At 46.0% G+C, this 21,251-nt stretch overlaps 1 protein-coding gene across 1 annotated transcript in view; it reads left to right on the top strand.

Moving 5' to 3' along the window:
* LOC107194450 (beta-1-syntrophin-like) overlaps positions 1-21,251 on the top strand; it is a 126,593-nt gene that overhangs the window by 99,668 nt on the left and 5,674 nt on the right. Inside the window, exon 4 of the mRNA XM_015584074.1 lies at positions 5,718-5,941. Coding sequence (XP_015439560.1) covers positions 5,718-5,941 — 224 coding nt within the window. The remainder of the gene's footprint in view (positions 1-5,717; positions 5,942-21,251) is intronic.

Here is a 21,251-nt window from a genome sequence, read left to right as displayed (position 1 = left end):
GCTGGAAACATTTTAATCATGCGGATTTAAGCACGGAAACGTTCCCCTTACCCCTAGTCGTTCGACGAGTGCTTTTTACGGATTCATGGAAACGGAATCCGTTCGCCGATATTTAATTTCATAATTGGTAAATATTGCATTTACCCGGGGCGCGAACCGAGAGATGTTGCCGGGCGCGGGCGGACTGATGAAGTTTCTCAATTAAAATGAAGAGACGGCCCGCCACGGGAAACCAGTTTCCCCGTTTTAATTGAACAGAGGGCCCTGTCGGCGAATTGTATCGAAAAATATTTGCCGAGTTAATGCGGCGGTGGATCTAATTATTTTTTAATGGGAGAGCTCGGAACGCGCGCAACCGAAATTTTCCGTTTCTACTGAACGATTTCGTCTTCGAGGAGGAATATATACGAGAAATCTTTACCCCGTACAGATTCCGCGAGGACCTTAAGTTTTCTGGTTTTTCTAACGGTCCTCCGTGCCCGCCTGGTTTGAGTGACGTTCGGGTAATTTGTCAGAGACGGGATTCAGGTTGAAAGGGCGGACTGGGAATATTTTTCCTTTCCGTATAAAACAGTCTTCGTCCACCTGGCTGAGTTCGCTCACGGAAGTTTTTAATCTGAGAGACCAAACGGCTGGTTGACTGGCGGCCATTAGCTGAATTTGAATTTCCTGGAAAAACGATTATTCTTTATTAATACGGATGAATGTCCCCTTTTAGATCCTTAAATAGTCGGGTAGAAATCGTTCGACTAATTTCTGATAGATGGTCGTAGAGTTTCCTCTTGATGATCTTCGAGCTTAATTATACCAGTGTGGGATCAGGATCTATTGACCTATTAGGACCAGTCAAAAGTACAATGAAGAATAGGAGGATAGTGAGAGGATTCAAAGATGACAAATTTGGACCCTGTTACTTGTCTTCCGTCACTAATACTTCCCAGTTCGAACAAATCAAAGATATCAATTTATTCCACTTTTCTACAACAGGAGCAACCATCTACGATTCTTACAATGCAACGTGGAAGATCCTCCTGAGCGTCAAAGAAGAATATTCAGTTCGCGTTATTTAGGAAGCTGACGACAACGTTTTACCAGAAGCTTAAAGCATCCTGAAATTAGCGATTAGCGAACAGAGGCGCAAGAGTAGCCCGACCGTGTCCCAGGCCCTCCACCAGCGCTAAGTAGACTCCGAGACTTTTTCCTACCCCGTAACTTTCTTTAAGCGAGCGCGAAACGAAGTTTCGAAGAAACTCGGGGCAAAAAGCTGGGTCTCCCGTCCGAAGAGATATCCGTAGGAGCGCGTCAGCTTGCCGCCTAAGACGATGGTGAGCCGATGTCTATGGGCAAAGAGCAAGGCGAACTACCCGGCGTCCTAAGTTCCCGGAGGTATGCATATTACTTGGGCGAAATTCGGTTAATCCTTTCAAGCGCCCCCGTCAGAGAACATCCGTCATTGCTGCGTAGAATGGCGACACAGCGTCACAGTGATCCAGAATCAAAGTTCAGCAGCTCAAATGGAGGAACAAGAGATATCTTTTATCTTCCTAAAACCCTTTGATTACCATGTTCCTAGATATGCAAGTACAATTAATATCGCAGTATAATTTAAAACAAGACCAACAGCCTGTGTTAACTAAACGCAAATATGCACGACGATTTATAACTTTCAAAAATGAAATAAAATGCTGAATCCGTTGCCTTTACCTACATACTTATCGTCCTTTCTTATGAATGTCTCTGTACAATTTTTATCGACCGCGGCTAATGGACGCATTAACTATGCAACATAAGCCAGGAGTCCGATTCCATTTTTCCACCCGATTCCGCAACGCGAAGCTATCGTAGATCCCGGGCCACCGGACATTTTATTTCCCCCTTATCGGAGTTGTTCGAATCCACGTGGCCCCTCCCCCTTTGTCACATCCCTCTGCCTTTCCCCCCTTTTCATTCATTTTCAAGCGGGAACGATCGTATCCCAGCCGGTCAACGCGGCGATAAATCTCTGATATATCGTCGAATGTTTCCATCGCACGCGACAATGTTTCCGCGAGACGGTGTCGCGGCCGAGAATCGAAAAAGGAGCAAGGAAGCCAAGACTTAGGGATCGAGGGGACAAGTGTTGTATCGCTAGTGGGACGGGGGATTCGAAGTCGACGGGACAGAACCGAAGGAAAATCGTCGAAACGATCCAGACCCGATCGATACACCCCCGGCGTCGAACAATTCGCGATAATTCCCGTCGCCGTTCGGAATTCAATTTGGATTTCCGGTGAGGGTGGAAGAAGAGCGGGACACGGTCGAGGAAACAAAATGAAAATCCGAAGGATCGACGGCGTTTCCACGAGACACGGCCTTGATTCCGTCGAATTTTCCGGGAATTTCCCGGTCGAGGTTTCAGCTAGGCCTTTCGAGAGCTTCCGATGGCTTTCTTTATCCATATCGCGGAACCTTTCTCTCCTTCTTCGAGGTCTGCGGTTTCCCGATTCGAGCCCATTGTGCTCTCGTTGTATCGCGAGTTTTCCCACCACGCACCCCATCGTACCGTCGATCCACCTCCTCCTACGGCTTCTCGAACACCCTTCAATTCGAGCTGATTGAATCGGCCGATCGACTACGCTCCACTCCACGCCCAACGAACCATATTCATCGCAATCCACGCCCTCCCAGTTTTGCGCCGGGGCCAACCGTTACCATACTTTTCGTTATTATCGTCGGGTGTGATCGCGACGCGGGAAATGCTGCTGAGTCGACGAACTAGAATGGAGGTTGGTGTCGTTGGGATCTAGGTGAGGATTAGATGAATATTCTTAATTTGGGTTAACTTCACACCTTCAATTAATGGCAGTACGCCTTCGTTACAGTGAACAGAATTATACATGTCGAGAAGAAACGTAGAAATGTAAGCATTATTCTTGTGTCTAATCCTGGAAATGCATACAGGACCTCTCAGATCGAATAGTACAAGTAAAATAAAGCGAAATACAAGAAGAAAGTTTTTTCATAGGATGCTTCGTTTTCGAGAGAAACCATTTGGAAATTTTATCGAGTGTGCGTTGTGACAATAAGTAGAAACGGAATGTGATGAACAGACGCATATTCTAATGCACGTATATCCAGCAGATTTTCAAACTCAATTTTCTCCTTATCTTTTTATGAGGAATTACGTCTGCGATATTAATTTTAATTAATGAATCATCCAGCCTCTCTGCAATGTACGTGTCATCCATATTTGGTTGACGTGACAGTCAGAGTGTTAAAATGATGTACAAGACGTGGACGTGAAATATTCCGGAGTTTAAGTTTGATATTAGGGCTGGTAACGCGCGTCGTTCCGTAGCAATCAACGAGCAGCCTGGACAACATTGTTATCCGGGGGTTGGGTCGCTTTGTCCACGGACACCTGGTTAAACGATTGTCCCCGGCGAAAAGTTGGGCCGCATTGTTGAAAGTTTCATCGGCTGGGTGGGGAGGGAAGGCGGCGCGTTACCTTTCCGAAAGTCTGTACATTTTCCCCGGAAACACGGAAGTTGGACGGGTGCCAGCCCGAAAGAAAATCTCCAGCCGCGAGGGGTTAATTGGCTTAATTTCCTTGAAGCTCGAGGAACGCGTCGGAGAAGTGAAACAACGTTTCCTGTCCGTTTCTTTCTGGAAAACGAAAATGTTGCTTCTTTCGCAACCCCCACTGAATCGTTTCATCCGCCATGGAAATCGTAAATCTCTGTGTGCGACTGTGCATCTATTCGGAATAACGAGTAAGAACGAAGAAAAGAGGAAATCGAAAAACTAAACGACACATTCATCCTGTATAAATCGTCTCCGTTCGCGTATAAAGTTCACGATAAGCCAAACGACTTACCCGTTTCAGAGGAAGCTTCGGGGGAACCACGGCTTAAAATTTTTATCGATCCTTAACGAGCCCTTTGTCCCAGAATCCAGGAACTGTCGTGAACTTCTTCCCTCGGTTTTAACTTCTTTTCAATTCAGAGTGTGGGTCTCTGTTCAGCTTATTTCGCGAATAATTGAAGAGCTAAGAACTCCACGATTACCGCGACACGAAACGGAGAATCGTGTCTTGTGCTCGTGGCTACAAGAAGCTTCTTTCGTGTGAAGTGAACATCAGGGGATGCAGTCGTATATCTTCCGAAATATTCTACTTTCACCAGGTTCGAGGTCTCGAAATCGTAGATATCAAGCTGGAGGGAGTTTGTCGTTTCACTTAACGTCGTGGTGAGTCAAAGGAAGATGGAATTCAGGAGGATGAGAGGGTTGAAGGGTCCGATTGTATCGCTGTGAAACGCTCGGAGTCAAAGAGAAACGGATGTAGAGAGAGATAGAGAGACAGACGTCCCGGAGGAACGGTATTCCACGATTTATTGGATATATCGGCATGCTGGATGCGGCTAATTGTTGTTGTTCGGAGACGGACCAGACGATTTTTCTCGAGGTACAGTACGGACGCGCGGCGTCCCTTCGGTTCTCTTTGTCCCTTGTATTTGCGGCTATTATGGTCGGGAGGTCCTGGGAGGCAAGCTTTGCGCTGGTCAATGGAGGGACTGTCCGACGCACGCCGATGGCTGGACACCGAAATATAAAAAATCAGGGAAACGTGCTCTCTCGCGACCGCAGGAGTCGTGCACCGGTGATTAAACAGTCTGGCCTGTTCGATAGCGGTAGGAAATAAAATGTGCTCGGGACAAGTTTGTTGACGTCGATGTGTTTCAGGTAGAGTCGAAGGTGGATGGCTTGTCGCTTATTCACTTGAAAAAGGGTGCATCATACTTCGGTTAATTTAATCCGATGAAACGTATCGAGGGATGATATGGAAGACCAGGATCCGAGGCGGGACGTGATGTAACATAACATCACGATGTAAACACGCATGGTTTTCATCGGGAATATCAATATTCGACAGTTCAATTAATCCCCGATATATCATCCTCGCGGATGGAAGCGGATGGAGGGTATTGTGCCCTCCCTTGGTCGACGGCGGTGCATTTCCGTCCTCAGCGAGTAACCATGAACGGCGCGGTGCCACAGTTACACGTTCTCGTATCCATAGGGGTTGGGAAGGGAAGGGGGCGGTCCCTCGCTCGATATTGTCTCCTCGTAAGTGCCACGGGAAAATGCGGCTGACACTTATGAGGCTACATTTCTCGTGGGTACTCCTTCTTCCCGCCTCTGGTTCCCTTGCACTTTTTTTCTCCCCCCACCCCTCGGACCTGTCCACAGGGGAGGCGTTCTTGCCTCTGCGAACGACGCGTGTCCGGAATGCAATGAGAATGCGAGAAACTGCCGATTGCGTCGACTGCTTTCCACGTCAATAACAGTGGAACACGCTTTCCTGCCCTCGGTCGACTACCTTGGACCATTATTTGTCCGACGAGAATTGCGAGACGCGGAGCGTTTTACATGTTGATTGTGTACAGGAAGGAATCCTTTCACCAGTTAAAATTATTGAACATTCTTGCATCTTTGATAACACTCTTACTCTCTCCGTTATCCAACCGCAAAACGTACGTCTTTCCGATTCTCTATCCTTTTCTCCGCGGAATCGTTAATTCCACGTGTTATCGTGTATACGGTCACGTGTCGTGAAAAGGGAAGCGCACCGCCGCCACGTGTCCTACGGAGGAAACATTTCCGTGGCGTGGAAATCGTCCTAGATCGCGATCAACTGGCTTGATTTACGAGCGAGCCTTCCACGATTTTGTCCGCAGAATGGGCGCGCGAGCAGCGAGAGCAGCGAGGACGGCGCCGGAAGCAGCGCGAGCACCTCTCGAGGAGCAGGAAGCGGATTCGGCCTCGGGGGCGGATGCACCGGTGGTTGGCGCAGCGTTTTCGGAGCGGTGTCGGGACGGGAACTGAGGCTCTACGAGTGCGCGCCTTGGAGCCCGGAGGCGTGGGCCTCACCTAGCATCACCTGCCCTCTGATCGCCACCAGGTGAGTGAATAATCTATTAAATCTTCTATTTGGATTGTCCGAGGAAGTGAACCATAGTACTAGAAAGTTATACTACTTGCCAGATAATTTCCAAGTGTTTCGATCTATTCTAAGTCTTATAATGGCTAAATTTCATTGGATTGTCTGACCAATCCAAGAGTTATACTACTGACGTACAACGTTCCCAAACGCCAATATCAATTTCCCAGTCGAATCAGCCGCTATAGTCCAATAAAAAATGTTCTTCGCAGCGCGAAAAAGCAGATTTTTACGCCGTGCAGCGTTCGGAAAAGTGCCCCCACAGCTTTTAGATTCTATCCTCGAAGCCAGCCCCCGTTCACCGCGTCGATAATTACAATCGATAGGTCGCGGAACGAATCGTCGCCGCGTTTTAACGGTCCGCGCACGTAACGGCCTCTCCCCTCTGTTCCCCGATACGAATACCCAGCCGTGCACGTATAATAGTCTTAATTAAAATAGTGGTCTAACGAACACCGCTAACCGCCGTAATCCAACGTGCCTCGTCGTTAATCCCACGGCCGCGCCGGCGAACACGAGCCAGGAGGTTCTAGGCACAGCTCGCGATATCAAGAGGACGCGACGTGACACACCTTCTCGCCTTCCTGCTGGGAGGCCTGTCCGCTTGCGAATATCACGAGGATGACCGACGTGTCCCATTCCGTGATACTTGCTTCCCACCTGCATACGGGATGGTGGAGGAAGATGATCTATCTTACGAAGCTCATGCGTATATACTTGGAACAGAGTCACCTGATGTGTTTGAGAATCGCGATGATTTATGGAGTGGAGACTCTTGATGGTCGTGATCCACGTGGTACAAGAGTTAAGGGGAACTTAAGTCGCGCGAGGGATGAAATTGTAATATTTGTCAGGTTAGGATTTTTAAGTTTGAGATGACAGGAACGAATTTTGCATGGATTGTCATGTACAATCTTAATACATGGCGTGAGTCTGGGAAGATTAATGACATCTGTTTGTTACATTTTGAATATTACGTGGAAATGTGCGTTGTATCGACTGACGATCTGGGGAGACCTTTAACGCGTTGACTGCCACAGTTCAACCAATCCGTTTCATGAGGCAACTTATTATCTACACTGTGTCGAAGATCTCAGTGTCACAATGCATTTCAGGGCACAACGACTAGAGCCAATTTAAACGGGCAACCAGAATCTTCTGTGTCCTAATAGGATAAGGGTGAACTTCTTCAGCGTTACGAGTGTCTTACCAAAAATTCTCAAGACCATGATGGTCCTGTCCACAAGAGAAGACGAGTCCATTTGTTCGATTCCATAAATGACCGCATTCTCTGGAATTGGATTCTCGCTAGGGGGTGGTGCTCACGATCCGTAAAGTTAATGCAGCTTGGGCCGGGTGGGAGCTTCTAGACAGCTCGGGAGTGTGGTTAATTCTACGGTGGCCTGGCTGAGCGAGAAACAAGGAGGGTAAGAGGAGGTGGATCTACTTCGGGACTGGGGATCGTTTTCGAAGTCCGATGTGAAAGGATTTCCGAAAGGGTCTCGAAGGCAGCTCGCGCCCCGACGATCTGCCGGGTGATTGCGGGTTTTCGGCTTCCAATTTGTGTTGCACGACAGTTTTCAAAGTCTGATACCGACGGAACGTCCGATCGTGTTAACCAGGGTTAAGAAAAAACAGCTTCGCGTTCGATAGAATATTCGCTGTTGCGTTAATACGTATCAAACAAATATGATTCGATCGGAGTTACAGTAACAAGATTATATATTGATTTGTAGCGTGTTACTTAACAACATTCAAATGCTAATGTCTAAGAAGTGGGACAGAATTGTGAATTCTATATTGGGAGCTTTACTACGCTAATAAATCTCTGCGACTAATTGTAAAAAATGAGTTTAAAAAACATTTCATATGTCATATCTAGTTGAAATTTTTTTCTATCTTCTAGCGTTTGGATGCTATTGCTTGGCAGAATTGCGTGGGACACCCTGTAGATTCATAAATATCGGCAGTCTAACGATCGGGAATAACTATCGTGATATATAATCAATTGGCTAGAAAAGAAGATGTTCGTTTATCGCGAGAGTAGAGGCTCTTCTAACTTTTACAATGTATGTACATCGTCTCTGTATACCCCACGTATTTTCCGCTCCATCCCTTCGATTTATCGAGTTCACGACCAACCCAATTTCCAGGATCAATTTCGCGCGAACGAACGGTTCGCGTATAAGGCATCGATATATCCCCAGTACTCGTGACTCGCTCCAGGTCGACGAACCGTTCAGACGTTTTAGTCGCGTTACAAATTAACGCGACACGCGGGCGCACGGCAACATCGGTGGGTCCCCCTTATCGTCGATGAATCGGAAGAAATTTAATAGGATCGCCGGTACCGACATGATGAATTCACGATAACCCTGGTGTCGCCCTGTGTAACAAATGCCCTCGCTAAAACGGCATTCATCACCGACGAAGCTTGCCGCGGTTCGTTGGCCCCAGCGAGTTAATCAGCGCAGCCCCGCGACCAAAAGAATTGCATTCGGAATGTTTTTGTATACCCCGTTCATTTGATCGCCCATGGAATACAAAAAACCAGAGAACGGTCGAGGCAACAACGCGAGCGCAATCAATGAACCACGCTAGAGAAAAGTGATATTCTTCGGCGGTCGGTTGATTAATATTCGCGATGACCGCGCGCGCACGGCGAACAATTTATTTTGGAGCCGCGTGTTAAAACAAGTAGACACGTAAATAACACCGGGGCCACGGATGAAAAATTAAACGCTCACGACCGGTGTTTGCCTGTGTATGGGCTGAAATCGTCGAGAATTGTATGGCGCTTGGGAGCGACTGCGAGCGGAGAGAGGAACGTGATTTTATCCCGCGATAGACAGCTCCGCCTATCACTTTTACGATTATCGTGATATTTCAAACTGAAATGATATTTATACATATATATCAATGTGTCGAAGTTCTCGAATCGCTCGTAATTTATCCAGTAATGATTTAGATGAGTAGGTTTGACGGGGTTGAATGAGGTAGAATGGTATTGATTCGGACGTCTGACGATTTTATAAATAGTGCAGTTTTTTTAATAACTTCCTTCAATGGACAAGTTGTTAAAATAGATTGATTTAGTATCGATATTTTCAACTTCAAAATAACAAGATACGACAGATGTATCAATTTCATAATTTTGAATTAACGATTTGAATTTCTGTGCCTGAAAGGGTTAACACGATAAGCGCCATTTGTATCCGAATCAATATAATAAATTCTTATCTAATGGGTCACCTGTATTAGTTTGGATTTTGTGTAAAAAGAAACAAAAGTACACAGTGGCCAAAAGTGACATACTTTTTTTTAGACGATGGCGCTTAACTTGTTAAATGTTCGCAGTGTAAATGGTTAAATCTCGACAAGTATATTTTATTCACTTTCGAGGAATTTGTTAAGAGACTGTCTAGTAGGATGTACTCAAATAAAATGAACGAAGTGGTGATTGGCGCGTTCGAGGAAAAAGGGATGACGCGTGTTGGTAGCTCGTTGGCAAGATCGTCGAGAACCGGCTTTGAATCTTGTTTACATCTCGTGCGTTACCCCCTTGTCGCTTAAATTGCCGTCGTCGCCAATGGGGTGATTAATCGAGCTGATCGTAATTAACGATTTAGCACGGTGCTCAGGGAAACTTCAGAATCACGTTCCACGCAAGCCCCTCGACAGTGATCGTTGCTAAAGTAATCACCGAAATTACCACCCCCACGAAGCTCCGGCAACTTGTTCGATTATTAATTACCGGGAGAAATATCGCGCGACCGCTTATATAACGATTTCCTTTATCGCCGGTCTCCGATTTGACAAATTTCCACGGTTATCCTTCAATCAGACAAACTTAGTGCCTGTCTTCTGCGTTTTCGGTCTGTAGAATAGTTCCGTGAGTGTCTTACGAATTTACAGTATTTTTCTGGGTCAGCAGACAGTCATATAAAACTTTCGTAAACGGTGAATTTTTGAAAATATTGGGATAGAAAATGTAAACCGAACCACACGAATTTTTCCTCGCGAATCCTAACATTTTCAATCCTTATGTATTGTAGTTAAAATGAAAACGAACCACTTTCCTAGGGAATGTAATCTTAACCACAATATCCATAAAGTGTCCAAAGTCGCGGAGCAACCCTCCATCGAGTTCGCGCAAGGTTTTACACTTTAAACGGTCGTCCAGGTGGCGGAACGATTAATCGAGGAGTTGATTGTAATTAACCGACCAGACCGAGGCTTATAAAAGTTAAGGACCATGACCTTCGAGCAAACCACCAAACAGGGAGGGAAGGGGCGAGCTTCCAGAGTTGCAGCGATCGTGAACTCCCTGCTTAGGGGCGAGGCCAGAATGGTTGGAAATGATCCAAGGCTCGAAACGAGGGGAACGATTCCTTGGTTAATTAATAGCGAGAAATTAATCGTCGGAGGACGGCTACCCTCGTCAAACAAGCCTCGAACGTTCGTGCCTGTACGCGATCCAGAAATAGGGGTGGTGGGAACGCAACGGGATGGGAGAAAATCACCTTAGTTAGCCCTCGAAACGCGCTTTTGTCTCTGACTCTGGTCTCGATGATGTTTAGCGAGGAGATTTATGATTCCAAAGGGTTTTCGGAGAATTTCGGAAATTGCTTATCGCGCGGAATCACCGCGGAATCGAATCCAGCACCCTGAAGATCCTTCGTCCACCCCATCCCTTCTACTTCCTCACTGTATTAATCCACGTCGATCGGTGAAACGGAGCGAAGCGAAGCTTCCTATCTCCTCGTATTCGCTGTCGAGCAAGATTTCCGGCTCGCCAGGCAAAACACCGCGACCGATAAAACGCCACCCGGATCCGCGTACGTTTCATCCCTTAAAATATAGCCCCGTTGGCACATCGCACCCCCGCTTTTCCGCCAGGTCGGTACGAGTAGAGAGACAGCACCCTTCCAAACGGGGTTAAACACTCGTGATTTATGTAAGAAGCTCGTCGTGCTCGTACACGTACCCGAAAGAGGGACATGCACGTGGTAGAAAAGGCGTATGGGAAAGGATGGAAAGGGCCGAGTGACGTACCGTCAGGCGAAGATATGGGAATTTCGCGGCATTACGGAACGAGCTGGTTGAAGCGACGTCCTTCTACGACGCTTTTCACGGAATTCTCCGAGCGGATCCGCCCCCGTGAAGAATCGTCGGCTCAGAAATATTGTTATACCTACTGGACGGAGAAGGATAGACGGGTGTTGAGAGACATCGGTATTCTTCGCTCTTTAATGAAAAATGGGGTTTGCGTGAAATATTCTGTCTCTATGTATGGAAAAATCAAGCTTAGCGTGTGCGTTCAACGATTCATGGAAAGGATACATTTTTGAACTTCTCATCATGGCTCGATCGTTTTTCTTTCGGTGGAGGGTCACGCACCTGCGAGTGGAACAAAACCGAAATACATATTCAACGAGGTCGGTATGAAAAACAGCCACTTAAACGGCCCCTACCCTCCTCCCTGCCTCGCGACAGGGTCGCTTATCCACCGCAAAACTTTATTCCCCGTGGAAACAACTTCCGTATCAGTGGAGAAAACGACACAAGCGCCAGAAAGCTTCCCCTCCTCTTCTTGCTTCAGTCGCTTTCACGACAGGATTTCCGTGCGCTTCGATACAACGAATACGTAAAGAAACGGGGGGCTAATAATTTCATTTTCCATTGATTCCTCCGGATACACGTGTCTCCCTGGGGCCGGTTCTATTCTACTTATTCGACCACGTTCTCTGCACTTGAAGACCATCTAATGGCCTGCACTTGTTCCATTTGGAACACTGTATTCTACATTCTGGATCAGACGTATCCTTTACGGACCTACATATCCGACACAATAGAATTTTATTCCACTCATATGAAATTTCAACTTTCAGAGTATGTCTGACAAGGCACTGGTAGATTCTACTGATCGTACGTAGTTCTATTCCACTTAACAACCTACTGAAAAGAGCTGTAATTCTACGAACCCACGTAAAAAAATCTACGGGTAACCATTCATGGAGCCCCATCTGGAATGGCCCATATTTAAACTCGAGTTTCACTATCGTATCGACCCAGGTAAACAGCCATTCTCGTTGCACCATCCGCGATAGACATTTATATCACGGGGCTTTTCGGATTTGACGGATTAGAGCCGGAGCTTCTCGTAGCCGGTGCGCCGCGAAGATATTAATGCGAGTCGAGCGTGAACCGCTGAGAAACTGGTGTAAAGGAGGAACGAAACTTCCTAGCAGGGAAAAGATTCAAGAAAAAAAGAAGACTGTGTGGTGGGGGTAGAGGTACCAAAGCTGAAGGTAAAAATTGCGGATAGATAAGGGTGCTAAGGGCGCCATTCGTCTACCTCGTAGCTGACAGCCACGATAAAGTTTCTTTCGCGCGGAACCGCGCCGGAGTGGCTTAACGCCGCTCCTCGAGGACGATCCACGACCCTGGGGCTCGTGCGTCAAGAAGACGGATACCGCGAAAAACCGTTGGTTTGGCCCACCGCATATCCGGTGGGATTTACGTCGCCTGGGGGTGGTGTGCGTGGGATTCGATGGCGTTAAGGGCGAGTTAATTGTGCCTTGGACCCACCCTCCACCCCTAGAACGCGACGGATTTTTCAATCCACCGTTGGAAAACGAATCTATCAGCTTAAGAACGCGAGTACGAGAGTTTGGGGGGTTGTTCCGAAGGGATGGATTCAATTTCCCTTTATCTGTAATCTGGAGCACCCGATTGATCCAGTTCGCGTGATGAACGTTTCCCATTAATATTTATTTCTTGATCGTGGTTGTGCTCAGGTAGATATCAATTAACGACAGGATGGGATAGGATTCGAGTGGTTTCCTCGATAAAAGATCTTGCAGACTGTGACAAAATACCCAGCTTCCCACCGAAAATTCCTCCATGCCATTGAATTGTTTTTGCTGGTGAAATACAGATTTAAACGTCGCGTGACGTACCGTGAATGTCGACAGCCGGGTCACTCGTGACCCATACTGGATACTATACATACTATATAGGTGAAACTTTCATATTCATTTCCAAGAATTTCTGAAAAAATAATATAAAATTTGGAATAAATAAAATTTAGAAGAAGGTTCTCATCGCTCGTTTTGGGCCGAAATCCAGGTTTTTCTCTCGTGTAGAGTCCCGCGCGGTATCCACAGGTTGGTTAATACTCATAGCGTGGGGATTTTGCAAAATTTTTGTTTCTCCATGTCATTCACACGTTTATTTATTATCAGTCGGGCCGGCGGCGCGAGGCCACGGCCATCAATTCGGATTACCACGGGCTGAACAGCAGCTTTCGTGCTGCTGTCACTTTTCTCGTTACCCACCCCTCCCCCCGTTGTTGTTGGTCCGCTGTGTATGTATTCTCTCGTTCCCCGGTAAATATGGATTTACTACGAATTCGTGATCCGGATCATATTCCGGTGTAATTTCCATCAGGTTTCGGGGTACTAATCAAATCAACACGTTGCCTCTTCTGTAACAGATCAAACCATATATAGTTTCAGTACCGTGGTTGAATCACATTGAAACTAAAGCCAAGAGAGGGAAACGTAACACGCGAGTCTTCGTTACTCAACACATCCTCTGGCCCGGAGCTGCGGTGGAAAACATCGAACGTGTGGAAAACAACGAAACACCCGCACGCTTAGCCGTGAAATTGTGTTCGACACAGGGTTCTCTTCTTTTTCCCGTTCACCTTCCTTGTCCTCCCTTTCCTTTTTCATTCAATAAAAGGAAGTAACTGTCGAAGTGTGCCGAGGACGGAAAGAGGTTCGATTCCATTTGCGGATTTTCCATTCTGCCCTTACTCGAGGCCCATGCTTTCACCCTTTCTGGCCCGCGTGTCCGCATCCCACCCTGGTGGCTTTTTCCTTTCCGGTTCCAGTTTCTCTGTCTCTCTAAGTAGGAACTCGACGACGGCCCTTTTCACGGTGGCCGGAAGAAAAGTGCCGTATGGCTGAGAAAGAAACGTACCGCCCCCACCCCCTGTCCTCCACCCCTATCAACCGAGAGAGAGACAGACGAAGAAATATTTCCCAAGGCTCCGTAATTTATAGAATCGCTGCTGAAACGGCAAATCCGACGACGCTGGAACAGCTTAAAATCCAGTCGACGTAATTGCATGAAGCTTCCCGCGTAACCTTTCACGTAATTGTGCAACGGTGAATCTTTCTACCGAGGAAACTTCCTCTCTAACCCCCATCGTCGTCCCCTTGACGCGCGTCACGCCGTCGGCGACGACGACGGCAGCCCTAAGTAGCCTGCGCGTCTACGTCGAATTTCAACGTTCGTTTGCTATCGTTGCCCTATCCCCTCTGGCCGCTTTCATTAAAATCGGATTTCCCGCGTCGTGTTCAATCGGTGCACGTTCCGAATCACGTAGACTGGAACCATGGCTGTGACGTGTTACGCAAAAGAATCGATCTTCTGAAGAATCGAGATCAAACATCGCGATCAGGTATCACCAGTTCCCTTTCGCTCGTCTGATCCAGTACGATCACGTTCTACTGTCTATACACTCCCTCCGCGTACAATGTCTGGCCAGTCGTCAACCCATTCTACTTCGACTTCGTTCGCCCAACGAAATCAGTCCTAATATTTTCTAACGGGGCGAAATTTCAACGACCAGGCTGATTCACGCGAATTTAAATACAAGAACGGATGAACGCCGCCGAGGTATAGAATTAACTGTAATAAGAGGGCAGCCGCGAAATCCCATTACAGCTTCATCTCTCACCACATTGTATGTACATATGCGGTGTTCATTTTACACGTTCCAACGAGATATTTAAACTCCGTTTAAATTTTGCCGTTTCCTTGTTTCCCGTTTCATATCTACCCGTGGATTCTACTATACCTCCCCTCCACACAGTTTCTACTCCCCCTCCGTGCAATTTCCCAGCACGGTGGTAGATACTCGCATTTTATTTAAATTCCGCTTCCCACCTGTTCCCGATGCCTGTTCCTATCCGACTATATATTCCAGATCCTCTCGCGCACCGTCCATTCGAATCCTATTTTCCACTTAATTTCTATCTGAACCTCCCCTTATTTATATTCTGCTCGGTTACCATTTCTATCAACCCCTTTGGAATGGGGATGGGGGCCGACTGCAGCTACTTAACGAGATTATATCCTACGGGCCCTTAAACCGTCGGAATTGTTTTCCGATCGAGCGATTAAATCGCCTCGTGTACCACGGACCCACCTTGTTGAAAGCGATGGGAGACTTCAATCCTACGGTTCTAAATCGATCAACGATCTTCGTGTGCGGCACACTGGAAGGATTAAGTCTGTTCTCGAACCTGCTGTCGATCATTGGGCGCTTTCTCTACTATTGTGGTAGTAAATCCCTGTTCACTGAAGGAAATACGTGTAAAACATTTTGTCATATCTGACAAAAATTAAACCACAAATTGGGTTAAAACTAAACGAATCGTTAGCCTCCGAAAAGATCCTCCAAAAGTAACAAAACCAATATTTCACCGAAGATCTGATCCTCTGAAGAAACACTTCCAACAAGCGGCAAAGACTCGTAGTATTTAATAAGCTTCGCAGATTTCATAACGCGGAAAACAATCGCGACACAATGGAACGACGTCGTAGTTGAATTTAACGTCGCTCGTTTAATACAGCGACTCTTTCCAATCCGTTCGTTCATTTTCCCTTTCTTTCCGTTGGACTCTCCGGCTAGTAGACGTTCGTTTGTCGCGAACAGAACGGAAGTAAACCGTTGTTGTAAACGCGGGTCAGCTTTACGCGGAAACTTCGCCCGTGCACGAAAGAGCAAGAGGAAGGGGGATGAAGAACGATGACGTTCAAACGAAATTGGATTTTCATCACGGAACAGAGGACCCGGTTAATTCGCCCGTTTCTTTGTCTCGATTTTAGTTCCTGCCGGAACGACGTTATGAAAGCTCCCCTCCCCCTGGGTGATCCCCACCAGGTCGAACACAGTGTGGCTCGTCGCTTCGGGCTCATTAATCTTCATACGCAACGGCCATGGCGGAACAATAGCTCGCCGTTAAGTGTTCCCGTCGAACGCGATTATTCTTCGAGGAATTGCGATCCAGAACTTTTTAAACGACGGCCAAGCGAGCACTACGTTCGTCGGGGTGTGATCCTAGTGTCTTCGAAGTGTCTCATTCTCAAGGACGCTGAATACGAGAATATCCTGCAGTTGGATAAACTTTTAATGAAAGTATGCCAGAGAACAAGGGACTGGAGGAAATAGGGGGATTTTTTCGTAATAAAGGGAATGTGAACTGGCCTCTATGGTAACTGTATCTCACTTAACGAGTCGAGTCAGTGCCTATAAACAAAGAGTGGTGATGGTTAGACTGAGGATGTTTATGCAAAGTCACAATTTCCGATAGCAATATCTAGAAATTCAAATGGAGCAGAATTTTGAATTCTGTAGTAGAAGCTTCAATACGTTAATAGCAATATATTGATAGTATTCATATTTATTATATTACATTTTCCAATTTGGGAGATGCTATAAATGCATAAACTATAAAATAGCTGGGCTTAGCACGCGAATATTTTAGTTATTTTTACTGACTTGTCTCGTTGGATAGACCATACTCGCCTGTGGAACTGATTGTGAAGTATTTACTGTATTCTGATTAGAATCAAAGATTTGTAAGTCGAGGAATTGAACCAGATTTATTTCGAGCTCTGATGGTATTCGAATACTTGCATTGAGTGTGTGAGGCGTTGATTGTGTGATCCTTCCAAATATTAACATTTTACGGAGGTTCATTCGCTTGAAAAATGTATTGTTTAAGAGAAGATTCCAGGCCAAAGCTGATTCCCCTTTCTTTCCATTTCGAATCTTCTCGAGCTGTCGAGAGCAAAAGGAAGAAATAGTGGGGGCCGGTGGTGGCTACCGCTCAGGCAAAGAAACCGTGCGGAGAAAAGGAGATATATTCTCGGGGAACGGTAATTTATCGAATCGCCGTCGGCCAGGGGTGATTCGAGATTCCCTGAAACGATCGAATCCTCCGCAGCCGAAGGGAATAGCTGGATCCAGAAATGCAACAGAACAAAAATGCTCAATACTATTAAGATCGGTTGCAAGCAAAAAAAACGCTCGCTATATGTTTTAAACGAATGTCCTCTTTGGGAATTAATATTAGCAATGGGAAACAGTTTAGAAAATAAGATAAAATTTCAAACGTTGCAAGAACGTCGATTATCTTTGGATCAGCGAAGCACGGGGTATAGCATTTTTCGACGGTCAGAAAGTTACGATAATGTGAAAGGAATAGGAAATAAAAAATGGTGAAACGAGCGATCGGAGGGAAGAAACGAAAGAGAAAAGGGGAATGTAACTGAGCGGAAAGCGAGCAAGCTGAACGAAATGCAAGTGAGTTACAGGTCAGATGCGAGCACGGAGTGTGAAAGATGGGGTTTCGATAATCGAACGGTGAACCGGATCAATTAAACCCCCCGGGGTGGGCATTAATTATTGAAGGTGTCGTCGACAGTTTCCTATCGTACGCGCGCGATCGAAGCGCAATATTCGGGACGAGTTCAGGATTTTCGCCTGCGGACTCGTCTTCTCCCTTACCCCACCCGTTCTCTGTCCTCGTCTTCCTCTATTTTCTGCCGGTGACGCTTTTCCCCTTCGACCTTTCCACGGTCCTGTTCCAACAATTTTCGTTATCCCCGTGCGAAGAATCGAGCCCGGGATTCGAGCTCTTCGAAACAGAGAGAGAGGGAGTGTAATTTGTCGTGGAATTGACTCGGACGAGATTCGAAGTACACAACAACAGTGACGCTATTAAACGTACGTGCGTTTGTTCGAGGCTAAAAATATTCAAAGAATTATAATACAATTATCGTTGTACTTCGTCTTTCTGAGCCTTTCACGCGACTAAACGCATGAATTTTCGATTATCAAGATTCTGATTTCGCTTTACCATAACGTTTAACAGATATTATAATTGAATGCAACGTGATATCGTTAATAATATTACCGCGCGAAATTGTTGTAGGCAGTGGATTCGCGTGTCGGGGTTACGAATTAACGGAGCCAATCGGCGAGCACGTATAGAATATTATTAATATAACGCATATTGCACGGACGCACAGAATTAACTGCAAATTTTGTTGCTAATAATCGGTCGTCATTCGTTTCGCCGTCGGGCTTTTGCAATTTGCCCGCGCAAATTCGCAAGAATGACTGCAAATGCGACAGCGAAATACGTTTGTTATAACCTGGCTGCCACACGCATACTCAACACACACATACATTGTTCTCATTCGGAAAGTTACATCGTACATTATACGACGCACAATTTTATTTCACGCTTATTACTGTTAAACAACTTGTTATAACGCGGAGCTTCAGCAACCCCGCCGCGTTTCACCCAATTATAACATTAACAACGTGTTTCAACAAGCTAACACAATTTACGTGGCCCACTTTTGATACTAAATTCTGACTGGGGGAATATTCCCTACAGCCCCCTTTGGAAATTGCGTTTTTTAAACGAAGGTTCATCCTAAGTCAGAATTTTCCGGGAACAGTTTTCTCCCTTTAACACTATTTTTACTGATTACACTGCATTCACTATATGTATGAAATCTAGTGTTGCGTAATTTTTGAAACAATGCTTTTCTTTTTGTGCAGAAATATTACCAATTTTCATCTAATCCTTTCAAGTTCCAATTTTGCTGCTTCAAAATTCACACATTTTTATAAACCATTGTTTTCGTTGATATTTCCGAGTAATTGATATAGTAATTGCAGTAGCATTACAAAATCCAAAGAAAAATCGGAGATTGCATCTATCGGAGATTTGAACCCGGCCTCTTTAGACGGAAAACAACTATTCTGTACGTTGAGCAATCGAAGACTGACTGTAACCTCTTCTTACTTTTGTGATTTCACCTACTGCAATCATCTACTCTATATCCCAATTGACAATCTTTCGTCCACTGTCCACGACAGAACTGATCCACAATGCTAAAAACGAAAAAATTCTCTCATGACAATTCCACTTAATCCATAAATAAATTCTTCCCGCTCCAAGACAAAACAATCAATTAAACGTACAATCCAATACATCTCGTCGCCCGGTGACTATTCCATCCCCTAAAGAGATCCGGCTCTTGACTACACGCCCGATGGTGGATCGAGTCGCCCGAACGAATAACATTCCCCCCCGAACAAATTGGATTTCCTGTAAACCGATTATCGAGCCATTATTCGACCACCGAGCCAAGTAACGTCTGGCACAGCGTGACTTTTCAAAAAGTTTGCGTCGTGTGACAAGGGACGACGACGGCGTGGTGGTGGTTCGTGGCACACTCGAGTCCAGTTTCGTGGTGGTGGGGTGGGAAAGAGGGACGAACGAAGCTTCAGAAACGAGAAAAAGAGAGTAGAAAAGAGGCGTAGAACATCCAGGAAGGGAAAAAGGGGTGAACAGAGGGTGTGTGGAGTGGGATAGAGAGGATGGGGGCTAGCACCGAAAAGCTATTTCCGGTCGAAGGGCCCGCTATCGGGCCCGAAGAAGCTACGAAACGGCCGACTTAAAGAAGTTTTACTGCGAGACAAACCGGAAGTGATTCGGCAACGACCGAAACACTTCTTTCTCGGTCCGTAGGCGAACCTGGACGCGCGGGGGAGAGGAACGGAGGGAACGTTTGCTCCCTTTGGCTTCCGCTTCGTTCCTTTTCGCCGGGATTACGGGCCTTTCTTTCCCTCTCTCTTTCTCTCTCCTCCTTTCTCCGTCTGCAGTTGTATATTTCTCGTTTGCCCCCGTAGCTTTTCGCTGCACCGAGCTATTTTTCTCTCTTCCCCCACCACCATACCCTGTTTCATTCTTCTTCTTCATCTTCGGAGGCTGCGTCGACGCTCGATTATCGACGGACAAACGTAGAAATTGTCGATCTCGAAGAATTCTTTGCCCAAAAGAATCACGGTGGAATCTCTACTCCAACCTCTATCCTCGTAGTTCATAGAGTATCGAGCTCGATTCTCTTCCAACGATACGCCGTCTTTTAATCAATTTTTCTGAAATACAAACCCTCTCGCGTTGCATCGATGCTTCGAACGCTCTTGGAACCTCTTTTGTGGCTTCCAAAGAAATAAACCACGAGAACTTTTCTTTCTTCTACGACTTCCATGACTTCCACGACTTCCACGACAGACTTCAAACATCCTTCGGTACTTTTCAGAGATGAGGTTTCCAGTAAACGTCTACGAACGTATACGGTGAATCACCGATGAATGTTCGAAGGCCTTTCGGCACTCACCATTAGCCTTTTCAAGGACCAATTTATTAAGGCCAGAAAGAATATTTTAATTTCGGAATGATGCTTGAATAAAAAAAAACTAAATGTACAAATACGTGCCAATATCTCTCAAGAGGTTAAATATTTTATAAACTAATATTCATATGCGACTGAACGAAATATCATTGGTTTCAGAATTCCAAGCTCTATCACCTCATTAAAAAAATCAAAGCTTCCTCATTAAACCTCATTAAAAAGTCAAAGTTACACCTAGGGAACCTGTCCTTGTCAATTCCGAAAAGCCTTCGAACACTCGTCGATGATATATGACAATTAAAATCTTGTACCACGCGATCGCGACACTCGCTTTACTTGATTATCTTCGCGAAGCATGCGTTTCTAGTTCGTGTATTCATTACTATTCTCCGGCCGTTGGATCCATCGCCATTCTCGCGCGACCCTTAATGCATTCACCTCTCCCGTAATTCTCTCACGAAGTCCACGCGCAATCGGAGTCCCCCCACTTCCCAGACAGTCGCGCGGAAACTTTCCCGGTTTCGAGACATCGACTATCAGAAGTGGAAAATGTTGCCGGAGCACACGGGAGGGGAAACATCCACGGGGAACCCTCCCGTCCTGGATTGCACCCCTAGGAGTTCATACGTTATTCGTCGCGCACGCCGCTGCTCCTTCGTGTAACGGGTGTCCGTGAAACATTCGTCAATCCCCTTGTAACCGTGCCATGTTTAACCTTCATCTAAAATATTTTTTTCAGTCTAGGCTTGTTCTCTTCTGTATTTTTCTTTCTTTGCACATATCTTAAGCATACAAAGACACAGTAATAGTAATAAGTCTTCTTTTTAAATATATATGGTGTAAATCGAAATACAGAAATGTATGATTATTTTGGCATCTTTACTCAGACGTACCCCTTATTATTGAAAAGAAAACGCAAAACCAACAATATTCACTCGGAACGCCCCTTAGCTAAGTGGGTTAAAGAACGTGG

Source organism: Dufourea novaeangliae, unplaced genomic scaffold, assembly GCF_001272555.1.
Source record: "Dufourea novaeangliae isolate 0120121106 unplaced genomic scaffold, ASM127255v1 scaffold47, whole genome shotgun sequence".
Classification (NCBI taxonomy): domain Eukaryota; kingdom Metazoa; phylum Arthropoda; class Insecta; order Hymenoptera; family Halictidae; genus Dufourea; species Dufourea novaeangliae.
Note: the sequence above shows the minus strand (reverse complement) of the source record. Positions and strands in the feature narration are given on the sequence as shown.